The 15171-nt window shown below is 38.8% G+C and overlaps 1 protein-coding gene across 2 annotated transcripts in view; it reads left to right on the top strand.

The window, feature by feature from the left end:
• LOC127425173 (N-terminal EF-hand calcium-binding protein 1-like) overlaps positions 1 to 14713 on the top strand; it is a 70837-nt gene extending 56124 nt beyond the window's left edge. Inside the window, exons 7-13 of one of the 2 annotated variants that reach the window (XM_051670872.1) lie at positions 1232 to 1353; positions 2034 to 2110; positions 2570 to 2623; positions 8751 to 8863; positions 11328 to 11405; positions 14020 to 14111; positions 14218 to 14713. In XM_051670872.1, the coding sequence (XP_051526832.1) occupies positions 1232 to 1353; positions 2034 to 2110; positions 2570 to 2623; positions 8751 to 8863; positions 11328 to 11405; positions 14020 to 14111; positions 14218 to 14246 (565 nt within the window). In that variant the 3' untranslated portion in view covers positions 14247 to 14713. Of the gene's footprint in view, positions 1 to 1231; positions 1354 to 2033; positions 2144 to 2569; positions 2624 to 8750; positions 8864 to 11327; positions 11406 to 14019; positions 14112 to 14217 lie in introns of both variants that reach the window. The other variant, XM_051670871.1, reaches the window with a different exon arrangement.
• The last annotated feature ends 458 nt before the right edge of the window (positions 14714 to 15171 follow it).

Here is a 15171-nt window from a genome sequence, read left to right as displayed (position 1 = left end):
TGGCATCAGCCATCTAAAAGGCGAACATTTCTTGAATTCTGAGCATTAAAGAAAGCTTCAAGTCCTGATGACTTCCTTCATACACTTTAACTGGTAGCAAGTGGTGCAGGCCAGAAAGGTCCTGTGCAATCAAAGAGGCATCAGTGTTGTCATGATGCTAGAAAATTGCATTTTGATGATGGCTAAAAATGTTGAAGCATCATTTGTATGTGAATACACTCTGTTTCTACTCTAATGGAATTCAATTAGATACAATGTATGAATGATACTGTATTAGCAAAGACATTTGAGCTTTTCCTGCTTTAAGTATAGGGAAATAAATCTATTTTTTGTCTCCTCATGTATTACTGTGCAATTGGGTAGAGGCTCTTGCTATTGCTTGTACTTAAGGTTAGGGATTTGAGCAAACCCCCAACCCTATATTAAACCTCTACATGTAACCTGCCACACTCCATTATACTACAGACATGAATGATACCTCAAATCGTGCAGCTTGTTGAGGTGAGGTGTGTTTTATTTTTCTAAGCAATTGTACTTATGATTTTTGAATGAAGGAGAAGCAAATAATCCTGTAGATTTGTATTAAAGGAGGGACTCGAGCCACACATAGGGACCAGAATATCATAGAAACTTTGGGATAAGCTCTTTTGACTTGGGCCAGTAAGCAACCACCCTAGCAACCACCTAGCAATGCCCAAGTAACCAACCAAAAACACCCTAGCAACCATATAGACATGCACAAAAATAAATATATAACAGAACATCTTTGGAACTGTATAGCATAAATGCAACGCCCTGTGAGTTTTGCACAGACAAGCACCAGAGTATTTAAAAATGTTGCTTCTTTTATGTATTCATTTATATACTTTTGTTTTTATTACAGTACATTGGATTGTTTATTCTTCAATTGCTTGTTAGTGGTGTGACCTAGAATATTAAAGAACATAATCCTTATTTGAATGTGACATTATAATGACACTCCTGGGGCTGTGTTGTAAATTATTGTTTCTGATGGTTGTTACATTTCCAGAGGACATTCATCAGTTGGTGATATGTGATATTGATGGTTATTTTTAATCTCACATGCTCAGGGCAGAATAATCAGAAGCTAATAATGAGATGAGGATGTGAGAAAAAACACTTTGTACACATTCCTGAGCAGCTGCCTCATGTATTTGTTTCCTTTGCACGTGTCTGTTTTGTTGGCGTGTGCATGCTGTCTTAATCACAGAAAAGGACCTGTGAAGCCCGAGGTGCTGTCGATTCAGTTGTCAGGACGGAGATCTAATCGAAGACTTCAAAGGAACAACAGCTTGTCTCCAAACAACCCACTTATCAACCTTGTCAATTCAGGTGATTATTCTAATCCTCAATGCTTCAAAGGGACGAAAGGTTATTTGTCTGCATACAGAAGGCATGCAGCAGATAGGAGATTTAGGAAGGTGGTCAGGGAGGGACTCTATGTGAGAGACTCCAGGGGAAGGAAGGGGATCTAATTGGGATTCTAGAATGGAGTCTGGGTAGGACCCTATAAATTGGATGGAAACTTCAGTTCTGTGAGTATTTTAGTAATAGATTTCTTTAAAAAGAAAAAAAAAAAGTTTTTCTGACAAAGAAAAAAAAAGATAAAAATAAAAAGGTTTTGTTAAAAAAGAGTGCTATATTTCTTAATGCAATGACATTCATGCATTTTTAAATGTGGCTTTAGTGTTCAAATGATATTTGCATCTCAGGTGAAGAAAAGCATGCTTGATTTTGCCAAGTCAATTTAACCCTTGTCCTCCTCTAGGGGACTTTGTGATGATGTGTAATTTTCCACATGGAATTGTATGTTTCTAAAGCCGTAACAATTGACTGTGAAAAACATGCTGCCAAAACCCAATAAAGTGTATTTGATTCAAATTCATTCAATTACACTGGATCAGAGCAAGTGCAGCCAAGTAACATATGGCAGATATAAAATAAATAAAAACATTTAAAAAAACGGAGCAAGAAAGAGCTGTATTTGAGTGCTGAAGTGTGTGTTTCTGCAGGTCTATATGAAGAGGACAACCAGTGGATGACTCAGATCAACAGACTGCAAAAACTGATTGACCGTCTTGAAAAAAAGGCAACTGGCTACACACATGATTTCACTTTCTCAGTAATCTCTTTCTTTCTCTCCTTCTTGTCACAATTACCTTAAACTAAGTTTAAATTTAAAATCCAAATCCTGCCAAGAACATGCCAGAGTCATATTTCACCACAATATCAAAAGAAACAAACAAACAAAAAAAATGCTTTGTTTTGAAAATATTCCCAGTCCTCATTTACAGTAATTATATGAAAAAAGTGTCCATGTATTCTTCAGAAATTCAGCTTTTGTATTTCACATAAGAAAGAATGACATTTGGAATGACATTAGGGAAAGTAAATAATGCACTATTTAATATAAATTTTGGGTGAAATATTCCCTTTAAGATTTTTGCATTGTGACATTATTTTCATTATAATTAAGCACCCCTCCCAATTCTGATTACTTGTGATTTTAGAGAAATGTGTCAGATCCAGCTTGTTATTCTTTTCCTAGGAGCTGCGTCTGGAGCCTGTGGAAGAAGAGGTGTTGGAAAGCACCACCAAATCAGTAAGTCAGTTGTGATGTCTCTGTCTTTCACAATATTCTCTGAGATTCATTCACACTGAGACCACAGATCCCTGTCGTCTAGGAAACAGTGAGGATCAAAAAACTTGCTCCAAATTATTCTTTATCTTTTCTTTTCTTCTCTCCCTATCACTCACCCTCTCTCATTTGGCTCTGCCATCTTTTGCAAAGTACTTTTAGAGCGCTTTTCACTCTGGCTGACAAGATGTTGTTGACAGACTTTAAATAGACGGTTTGTGTGTCTGTGATTCAGTGCTTATGAGAAGAGAGTGGAACCCAGACCCCTGTGGAGACTGGCTGCAAACATAATAATGTGTGATCGCCGACAGAGACACAATGCAATATGGATATTGGACATGTTGAAGCATAAAATTACACTCAAAGTAGTAGTTCCCTTCTAAAATATCACTCCCATTCAATTACTTATGATTTTAAAGGAATAGTTCACCCATCGCTTATAATTTACCCACCCTTATGTTGTTCCAAACCTGTATGACTTTATTTTTCTTTTGTGGAACACAAAGGGAGATGTTTGGAAAAATGTCCAAGTTGCTCTTTTCCATAAAATGAAAATGAATAGGGACTGTGGCTGTTGAGCTTTAAAAAAAAAAAACACCATAAAAGTAGCGTATATCGTCCAAGACTTCTGAAGACATACAGTAGCTTTTGTGTGGGAAACAGGACAAAATTAAGGTCATTATTCACTGAAAATCTTGCTTGAAAATGAAGGATGTCCCGATACGATACCGATACTGATATCGGAATTGGATCTGATACTGTACTCACGTACTCGTGCTCCTAAAAATGCTCCGATACCAAAAACCGATACATACGAATTTCATTGCATAAACATTCAGTGCAAATTAAATCCTCATTGTGTCCTAGTGTCATTATTCTACAGCAAAGACTGCAATTGAAATAAATAAATATATAGTCTGCATGTGCGCATTTAAAATCATGCACATTAGTGTTTAAAATCACACTGGGTCACGTAGTGACCTGATCTTCTGGAGGTGTGGAGCTGTCATGTCAAACCGGCTTCACTCGGTATCCCGCCAAAATAGTAGCTCCATTTAAATGGACAAAGATACGACATCATTTTATCACTACTGTATACTTATGTAATATTCACTGTAATAATAATAATAATAATAATAATAATATAATAACTGTACTATATTTAAGCACTTCCTCTTTTCTGTGATGCTTGTGCAGCACTTTATTTGACAAAAATAACTTCAATGTTGTATTTTGAGGATCTGAAAAAAACACTTGATATGATAAAATTAACGCAATATTATGTTAAAAATTACTGGTTATTATTCTTTTTTCATTTAATTAAAGTTTTATTTAATAAATGTATTTAGACACCCTTTGATGATAAAATTTATTTACATTTTTGAATATGGAATTTGTGAAAACATAAAACAAATATTTGTAAAAATATTTTTTTATAGATTTCATACATGATAACATGCAGAGATGCTTCTGTTCATGAAAAAGAATCATGCCCTTAAATTTGCAAAAGAATCCATACTGATAGACAGCCTTTACATCTTGGTTTTTATTTGAGTTGCTGAAACCAATAAAGTCAGCTTGCTTGGTTTTGTATATAGTGATTATTTTTTTATTTTATTTTCTGTGAAATTTTATACAGTAATTTTAAACAGGTATCGGCATCAGTATCAGCGAGTACATAAAAGGAAGTATCAGTACTCATACTTGTTCTTAAAAAAATTGTATCGGGACATCCCTAATAAAAATCATGTTCACCATTCACTTTCACTATATGGAAAATAGTAGCTGAGACATTCTGCTAAATAACTTATTTTGTATTCTATGAAAAAAATAGATGGTTTGGAATAACATGAGTGTCACAAAAAGTTTCATTTTTGGGTGAACAACTCCTTTTGTCATGTTTTTGTGTGTTTTTGTTCATGTCTTTTATTTAAAAAAACTAGTTCCTTGTTCCTGTCATGTGATTTCCTGTTCCTGCCATGTTTTCATGAGTTTTGTTCTTATTGGTTTTTTGTCATGTTACTGTCATGTGACCCTCTTGTTCCACTATGTTTATTAGTCCTGTCTGTTCATTGGTCTATGTTTATGAGTCTTGTTATCAATTCTGTTTTATCATTGGTTCTTGTTTCATTGCCTTGTTATCAATCGTTCCCTAGAGGATTTTGTGGTGGACTTTTTTGATTTGGCCAACGAGGTAAACTTTAATGATGTTGCTTTTAAGGACATTTTCCGTTTTGGACTAGAAGAGCCTATCAAGTCTTGTTTGCCTCAAGGTCAAATCACATGGACTTTGATGGAATTTCTTGATTTTGCCTTGCTGGTTCCAACATCACTGTAGGAGTGGCTGATGAGGAACTATGCACTCCTACAGTGGCTGCCATGTCAGAGCCGTCCCCCGTCATGGCCGCCATGCCTGCCACCGTTGATGAGCCAGCGCCCATGCCTGCCACGGTCGACAAGCCAGTTCTTGAAGCCTCATCCGTCCCAGAGCCAGTTCTTGAAGCCTCGTCTGTCCCAGAGCCAGCGTTGCAAGCCTCAGCCACCATTCCTACCTCATCATGCCATGCTGTCCCGTCTGCCTCATCATGCCAGGCCACTACGCCTGCTATGCCTCGTCAAGCAGCCCCGCCTTGCCACGTCGCCACGTCTGCCCCTCCTTGTCAAGTCGGCACACCTGTCCCTTCATGCCAAGTCGCCATGACCCCTGAGCCTGCCACGTCTCCGTCCCCTGAGCCTGCCATGGTTCCGCCTTACGATTCTCCCACAGCTGTGCTCACTGCCAGTGTTGGCGGCCACGGAGGCCGTTCCCCTGTCACTGCCAGTGTTGGCGGCCACGGAGGCCATTCCCCTGTCACTGCCAGTGTTGGCGGCCACGGAGGCCGTTTCCCTGTCACTGCCAGTGTTGGCGGCCATGGAGGCCGTTCCCCTGTCACTGCCAGTGTTCACGGCCTCGGAGGCCGTTCCCCTGTCACTGCCAGTGTTCACGGCCATGGAGACAGTTCCCTTGTCACTGCCAGTGTTCACGGCCACGGAGACAGTTCCCCTGTCACTGCCAGTGTTCACAGCCATGGAGACCGATCCCCTGTTACTGCCAGGGTTGATGGCCACGGAGGTCGTCCCCCTGTCACTGCCAGTGTTCACGGCCACAGAGGTCGTTCCTCTGTCCCTTCCTGTACTTACAGCCACAAAAGCTGTTTCCCAGTCAATATCAGTGCCCATGACCATGGAGGTCATTCCCTCGTCACTGTCTATGCTCCTGACTATGGAGACTGTTACCCTGCCACTGCCTGTGCTCACAAACACCAAGACTATTCCCCTGTCATGGCCAATCCCTGAGACTTCCAGAGCTCCGCCCTCTGAGCCGCTCCTTCCTGACCCTGTCCTGTGGTCGCCCCCCAAGCCTCCTGACCCTGTCCTGTGGTCGCCCCCCAAGCCTCCTGACCCTGTCCTGTGGCCGCCCCCCAAGCCTCCTGACCATGTCCTGCGGCCGCCTCCCAAGCCTCCTGACCATGTCCTGTGGCCGCCTCCCAGGTCTCCTGACCCTGCTCTGTGGTCACCCCCCAGACCACCTCCTTCCTGGAGCCACCACCTAAACCGCTAGACCCGCTCTCTTCCTGGAAACCACTTCTCTGGCCACTGGCTCCTCCCTGGTCTCCTGCCCCACGCCCTGTCTCGCCAGGCCATGCTCCATGTTCCATGCCATGTTTTCATGTGTTTTGTTCTTATTGGTATTTGTTCCCTCTTGTTCCACTATGTTTATTAGCCCTGTCTCTTCATTGGTCTTTGTTTATGAGTCTTGTTATCAGTTCTGTTTTATCATTGGTTCTTGTTTCATTGTCATGTTCATTAGTTTAGTCTTGTCATTGGTTGTCTCTGTCTTGTAGTTACCCATGTTCATGTATTTAAGCCCTCATGTTTGCCATTGTCTGTTGTCAAGTGTTGTGTTAATGAAACGTTGTGTCAAGTCCAGTCCAGTCGTTTATGTATGTTTTGGATTCACGTTTTTGGATATATCATAAACTGCACTTGGGTTCTCACTTCATCATCGTCTCGTCCTCGTCCGTTCCTGTCTTCAGCCTGTCCTGCCTTGCCCAAACATTACACCTTTAAGAGTGACTCGAATAGCCTTTATTTCTCCAAAAATCATGTTGTTGCATGAGGAATGGGGTGAAGTACATTTCATCCAGTCTTTTTTTACTTTTGAAAATCCACTCACAGAAATGCTTCCTCTGAGAGCTGTTGGTTTATAATGAGCGATATTTCAAGCCAGATCAGGGGTATTGCATTTGTGCATACATAGAGGAAGAATACAAAATGAGAAATTATTTATCTCTGAAATAATAGTTCATTACTGAAGTGGAATTGTTCTTTCTCATTAATTTGTCATTTGTCAGTTATCTAAACAGACCGTGACTTACACTCCAGCACAAACTTTATGCATGGAATAACAATTTCAGCACTGCTAATGCATTTGTATCATTTCATTACTGTCACTAATATCATACCTCTGTTCATGTTAATTCATCATTCACTGTCTTATTTCAGCTGTATTTTATGTGAATATGGCAGACTATGTTTAAAACATATCTCCTTAATTAAAGGACAGCTATATGTGTGTATTTGTAAGCGTTGGAGAGAGATGAGCTCTCAGTATGTAGACTCAAATAGTTTATGAAAGATGAGAAGTGGCACCAGCTCAGCGCCTGTGGAGAGGTCACCAATTCCCGCAGGGAAAGAACTCTCACTTCCTGTTTCATTCAGCCACTATTTACCTGTCAACAACCTTCCACCATCCCTGTTTTTTAAAAAGCAACCATTATGACACGATTTTTCATGGCTCTACCTGATGCTTGAGTGGGTCCTCTCTGTTCCCACTGCAGTCTAAGTCACAATTCCATAGGTGGATATTTCATGCTTTAGTCTATGAGCAACATGGCTGTTCGGCCCCATTAACTTCAGTTCTCCCTGGTTGATCTTCCTGAATTCAGTTTTGAACCCTGACCTGGTATCTTGCACTTTAAAAAGTAAAAATGTTCAGTTGTTACCGACCCTCAAAGGGATATTTCACAGAAAAGTGACAATTCTGTAATCATTTACTCACCCTTATGTCGTTCCAATCCTGTATGACATTCTTTCTTGAATGGAACACATTCACAAGAAGATGTTAGATAGAATATTGAAAATATTCTGCTCTTTTCTATACAAAGAAAGTGAATGCAGACAGATGCTGTAGAACTCCAAAAATTACGGAAAAGCACCATAAAGGTGTTCCATAAGACTTGTGTGCTACATTTGAAGACTTATAAACCCATACGGTAGCTTTGTGTGAGAAACATACCAAAATTTAAGATGTTATTTACTGAAAATCTTCCCATCCGCTGTACCTATCATATCTCATTTCGTATTTAATCTGGCACACCATAATTTGTAATGACACACTTAACAACCAAAGGCATTTGGCATCATTGATGCAAAACCTGCCGTGATTTGACTTCACTTGCCATTTTTGAAAATATATGCAAATGTAAGTGAAATTTGAGTTTCAGTGGATAAAATTGTTTATTCAGTTCCTCAAAAAAATCTATTGTATGGCTTCAGAAGACTTGTAATGTACTACAAGTGATATGAACTAAATCTTTGGTGCTTTTGTATTATTTTTGGAGCTCAACACATCTGTCCCCATTTACTTTCAATGTATGGAAAAGAGCAGCTAAATATTTTCCCTCCTTTTGTGTTCCATCGAAGGAAATAAGTAATATGGGCTTAGTACGACATGAGGGTCACAGAATTATCCTTTTTGAGTGAACCAACCCTTTAAAACTACTTAGGTTGGTGCTACTAATATAGTCAAGTTGATTCAGTTGTGTCATCCATTTTATTTTTTTTTACCTAATAAAACCAATTAATTTAGATGTTACCACATAATCAGAAGTACATGTTTCTTGTACTTCATGTTCATTTCTTAGAAAACTGATCCAGAAAGAATTTTGTACTCTTTTATAAATAACCCATGGTCCTGAATCTTTTATGTAGCATCATTTCTGGCTGCTGTTCTCTGATGTCCTGCTCTCTCCTGTGACCTCTCTTCTAGCACATTCTGATCGTACAGAGGCAGCTCTCCGTTCTGGAGGAGGAGGTGGAGGAGTTTCGTCTGGCTCTCAGGCAGTATATCGACTGTGCCAGTGTCCAGACCGGCTGCCTCCAGTGAGTTCACACCACCACTGGATCTGTGTGAAGCTTTGTGCTGTACACAGGGATTGAATTGGGTGATCTGTACTAGAATTACACCTCCTTTGATTCAAACAAGAAATTAAATGATTGACAATTTGTTTGGTAATCAACTCCATTTCATGTGCGTGTACTCCAGTCCAAGTTTTGTTGGTTCCAGTGCACACGTTCCTGGCTCTTTTTAGTGAGTGGGAAAAAAACTTTACAGTTACATTTATTCATTTAGCAGATGCTTTTATCCAAACCGACTTTCAAATGAGAATTATACAAGCAAAAGCAATTAATCTTAGGGAGCACAGTACAAGTAGCACTACCATACCAAATATCCATTTAAGGTATAGTCCACCCAAATAGAAAAATTCTGGCATCATTTATTCACACTCATGTTGTTCCAAACCAGAATGAGTAGTATGAACAGATGTTGTAGTTAAATACATTTTACATGACTATTTTTTGGGATAAATTGACTACAACTGAGAGCAAGTGTGTGAGAATATAGAATATATAATTGCTCTGAAAAAGCTCTGAAGTCCAGCACAGATGAATGAAAAAAAATTGAGTAAAAGGTTGCAATATATAACAGTTTTAAATAACTATACACTAAAGAAATTACAACGTTAGCGACATTGTTCCCCAGATATCTGTATAATATTGCTAGGTACCCACTGATTTCTACCCCTAGTCAACTTTATGATGCATATATATCTATGCATATATGCGTGCATTTAATTTATAATTAATCACTAATTTTGTGTTGTTATTTCTGCTTTCTTGCCATTAGATCTTGAGTTCCCTCACCTCCAAAATCTAATTTTAAAGGAATAGTTCACCCCAAAATTTAATTCTCTCATCATTTATTCACCCTCATGCCATCCCAGATGTGTATGATTTTCTTTCTTCTGCTGAACTCAAAGATTTTTAGAAGAAAATTTCAGCTCTGTAGGTCCATACAATGCAAGTGAATGGTCACTAGGAATTTGACGGTCTAAAAACCACAAAGGCAGCATAAAAGTAGTCCGTATGACTCCAGTGGTTAAATCCATATCTTCAGAAGCGATATGATAGGTGTGCGTGAGAAACAGAACAATATTTAAGTTCTATCATGTCACCATCTACTTCTGTCCAGCAGATGGCGATATGCACGAAGAATGCGAATCACCAAAAACAAAAGAAGAAGAATGTGAAAGTGAAAGGTGGAGATTTATGGTAAAAAAGGACTTAAATATTGATCTGTTTCTCACCCACACTTATATCGCTTCTGAAGATATGGATTTTACAACTGGAGTCCTATGGATTACTTTTATACTGCCTTTATGTGCTTTTTGAACCTTCAAAGGCCTGATCACCATTTACTTGCATTGTATGAAGCTAAAGAGATGAGATATTCTTCTAAAAATCTTTGTTTGTGTTCAGCAGAAGAAAGAAAGTCATACACATCTGGGATGGCATGAGGGTGAGGAAATAATGAGAGAATTTTAATTTCTGGTTGAACTATTCCTTTAAGCCCTGGGTAGCTTTATTTATGAAGGGTCTGTGTGGGCCACTTCTCATTTGGTAAATCAAGCAATCAGTATTCTCATCCATGTGGTTGAAATCATTTAATCAGTTGTTTCAGTTCATAGATGGAAGCACATTGTTTTCTGCACACCAGGAATTCTCATAGTTTTCTGCATGAGTAATCTCTTAAAAAACAATGATACCCATAATTATTACCATTACACCCCAATTAAACTGTTCCAAGCTTAGAAATATGTAAGATAAGATATCCAATTGTTCACATGGCTTAGCCTGTGCAACGTCAGAGAGCTTACAGCGCTCTGTGAATGAGTGGCAGCATGCTGGGAGGAATCTGCCGTGTGTTTACAAGCCCTCAGTCCAGGTTTGACTTTTAAAACTGATGTGTCATCACATTAGGTAACACCAAATTTCTCTGTGACATTGTGTACTTTTTTAAAGCACTGGAGGAGGCCCTCTCCTTTGGTTTTATCATAAAAACTTTACTAATTAGCCAGTTGGAATGCTTGGATGAAGAGTTTTTGCTTAGGCTATTAAATACTGTTGTAAATGACATGCTTGAAGCTCTACAGCTCAAATGACTGACTCTTTGACAACCTTTCTTTTTTTTTTTTTTTTTTTTTTTTTTTTTGATGACTTCCCAATATTTTAATTAGGAAGTAGCTAACATAAAAAGTAACAAAAGGAACCATGGTAGTACCATAGTTTTTGGGACATTGTACCATGCTAGTACTATGTTTTTTTGGGGCATGCACCATGGCAGTACCATGGTATTCTTTTAAGAACCTTCAGTACCATAAGATATGTTAATGTACTGTGATATTACCAACTGATAACATCACTGTATTAAATGGTAGGGAGGAATTGTAAGGGATTTTAACCAGACATTGATAGTAATCTTTCTCTGGCTATGCTCTGTCGGCAGTGTTGCAGTTCAGAGGCTTGCCAATGAATCCCGCTTCATACTGTATGAATTCTGGGAGCAAAGCAATGTGTGGAAAAAGTAAGTAACTCTCATTCCATTTAGTGATGCAACAGACTGATCAGACGGTGAATTCGGCAGCAGTAGGTAGAAAGGTTTGCTGCCGAAATTGGTCTGTGCTTACCGAAATTCGAACCACTGCCCCCAGTGGCCGAATCTGGAAGTGTTGTTAAACATACAGGTGCATCTCAATAAATTAGAATGTCGTGGAAAAGTTCATTTATTTCAGTAATTCAACTCAAATTGTGAAACTCGTGTATTAAATAAATTCAATGCACACAGACTGAAGTAGTTTAAGTCTTTGGTTCTTTTAATTGTGATGATTTTGGCTCACATTTAACAAAAACCCACCAATTCACTATCTCAAAAAATTTGAATATTTTGACATGCCAATCAGCTAATCAACTCAAAACACCTGCAAAGGTTTCCTGAGCCTTCAAAATGGTCTCTCAGTTTGGTTCACTAGGCTACACAATCATGGGGAAGACTGCTGATCTGACAGTTGTCCAGAAGACAATAATTGACACTCTTCACAAGGAGGGTAAGCCACAAACATTCATTGCAAAAGAAGCTGGCTGTTCACAGAGTGCTGTATCCAAGCATGTTAACGGAAAGTTGAGTGGAAGGCAAAAGTGTGGAAGAAAAAGATGCACAACCAACTGAGAGAACCGCAGCCTTATGATTGTCAAGCAAAATCGATTCAAGAATTTGGGTGAACTTCACAAGGAATGGACTGAGGCTGGGGTCAAGGCATCAAGAGCCACCACACACAGACGTCTCAAGGAATTTGGCTACAGTTGTCGTATTCCTCTTGTTAAGCCACTCCTGAACCACAGACAACGTCAGAGGCGTCTTACCTGGGCTAAGGAGAAGAAGAACTGGACTGTTGCCCAGTGGTCCAAAGTCCTCTTTTCAGATGAGAGCAAGTTTTGTATTTCATTTGGAAACCAAGGTCCTAGAGTCTGGAGGAAGGGTGGAGAAGCTCATAGCCCAAGTTGCTTGAAGTCCAGTGTTAAGTTTCCACAGTCTGTGATGATTTGGGGTGCAATGTCATCTGCTGGTGTTGGTCCATTGTGTTTTTTGAAAACCAAAGTCACTGCACCCGTTTACCAAGAAATTTTGGAGCACTTCATGCTTCCTTCTGCTGACCAGCTTTTTAAAGATGCTGATTTCATTTTCCAGCAGGATTTGGCACCTGCCCACACTGCCAAAAGCACCAAAAGTTGGTTAAATGACCATGGTGTTGGTGTGCTTGACTGGCCAGCAAACTCACCAGACCTGAACCCCATAGAGAATCTATGGGGTATTGTCAAGAGGAAAATGAGAAACAAGAGACCAAAAAATGCAGATGAGCTGAAGGCCACTGTCAAAGAAACCTGGGCTTCCATACCACCTCAGCAGTGCCACAAACTGATCACCTCCATGCCACGCCGAATTGAGGCAGTAATTAAAGCAAAAGGAGCCCCTACCAAGTATTGAGTACATATACAGTAAATGAACATACTTTCCAGAAGGCCAACAATTCACTAAAAATGTTTTTTTTATTGGTCTTATGATGTATTCTAATTTTTTGAGATAGTGAATTGGTGGGTTTTTGTTAAATGTGAGCCAAAATCATCACAATTAAAAGAACCAAAGACTTAAACTACTTCAGTCTCTGTGCATTGAATTTATTTAATACACGAGTTTCACAATTTGAGTTGAATTACTGAAATAAATGAACTTTTCCACGACATTCTAATTTATTGAGATGCACCTGTATGTGCACGTGTGAGCTCCAGTTTCTTGGTGAAATGGCCACAGAGTGGTGCCAAAAGCGAGTTGTATTTGTAGTTGAAAATAGGGCTGTCAATTTAACGTTAATTTAGTGCGATTTATTATATTAAAAACGATGCTTTAAAAAAGATTATCTCCGTAATCATGCCTCCTGACCTGTACGAAAATTCTGTAATAAAAGTACATATTTTAATATTATTGGAGCAATTCAACGTACATAATTTTGTGTTTTTATGAGCCACGTCAGTTGGGGGCAGTCAATGCCCCTCAACAAACCTCACAAGCAGCGTAGCCACAGAAAGACAGCCAGTCATACAGGACACGTTCTTGACAGCTGGACAAAGAACCACAGAATGCAAGGATCTCAAGATGCGATTTTCAAAGTTTCAACTACTTTTGACTTGACACAGCATATAATTATTTGAATTATTACGTATTATTCATATTAAAGTCTCTTTTTTTGGGAGCCTTTCTCAGCAAATTATGATGTATGTGATTAATTGCATTTAATTCGATCAATTAATCAGATAACATTTTAATCGATCGACAACTCTAGTAATACAGTGAACAGGAATGCACATTTAATTAACCCTACACCATAACCTAAACCCAAATCCCAACTGTCAGTGGAGTAAATTGCAGTGATGCGTGAATTGCAAAATGCAAAAATGTCTCACGGTGGATGCCGCTTGTCAGTAATTCAGTTGAATGGGATTGATTTCTGGGTACATGAACCTTCAGAAGCATCATGTCGTTTTCTCGTGTGATCATGTTGTGATGCTAATGGCACAAAAATTAAACACTTCACCTTTATATAATTGTTTCACATTAAAGTGCAAGCATTTTTTTCTGTCTGTAGTCATCTCCAGACCAATTACAGCAAAACCTTCCAGAGAGGCAACGTGGATTTCTTAGAGACACCAGAGATTATGACGACAATGCTGGTTCCAGGTGAACTACAAATTCTCTCTGATGGCAAAACCCAAAGCTGACACACTATAGTAAGATTTCACATACATTAAATCTCTATTAAATGTTGTTCTGCTTCTTTCTACAGCATCATGGTGGGTCCTCAACAACAACTAGAACTTGTCAACTCTATTTACTTTAGGTGATGCCAGAAATTACATGGACCACACATGCCAAGATTGATATCTGTATCCTTCTGTCATCAGGAAGTGACCACTTGTGTTCATATTTGCTGTGTAGTCATAGTGACTAGTACTTGTTGTCCATGTTGTTACATTATTAGCTCTATATGAATAGTGTAAACTTTAGATTATATCAAATAAAGCAATGATATCCGATAGCACTCTGACACCAATAGTTCCAAATGCTTAATCAGAGATACATAATCTATTTGTTCATCTTTGACATGACATTACAGTGATGTGTACTGTCATATTATGTACTGTTTGTCTATAGAACAGGACTGTGTCTCTTACTCATAATAATATTAGACCATTAATTTGAAAGTATATACTTTTGTTATTTTATATCGTTTGTCATCTCTGAATAAAAATATGACATTAAATGTGACCAACCACTATTTTTTTGATACATATTTGGGTTAACTAAGCTGTTAATTATCTTTCTAAGCAAATGGAAGGATTCTGACATAGTGGCATGTACTTCATTTAACCTGCCTTGTGGTTTAGGTTTTTTTCTTTCTTTCTGTACATGTCATATGGTATTTGAACAGCACATGAATGTTTTTCTTGGTCCACTTAGAGAGGGGACTGATTGTGCTAGACTATTTTCCAGAGCCAGATGACTCATAGAGGGTCATGTGTTTCTACCTTTCAAGTATCAACACTGCCATCCTGTGGATGTACAAGGATCAGGATTTTATGATACACTGTAAAAACTAATTAGTTGACCTTACTTACATTTTTCAAGGCAATCGTTTTGCATGTTTTTTTCAAGTGTTTATGGGTATTGCACACAGCAGTTTTGTACCTGATAATTTTGAGTTAGTAGTACTCAAAGCCAAAGTTTAAAGAACTTATGT

Source organism: Myxocyprinus asiaticus, chromosome 34, assembly GCF_019703515.2.
Source record: "Myxocyprinus asiaticus isolate MX2 ecotype Aquarium Trade chromosome 34, UBuf_Myxa_2, whole genome shotgun sequence".
Lineage (NCBI taxonomy): Eukaryota > Metazoa > Chordata > Actinopteri > Cypriniformes > Catostomidae > Myxocyprinus > Myxocyprinus asiaticus.
This window is presented reverse-complemented; position numbering and strand designations above follow the sequence as displayed.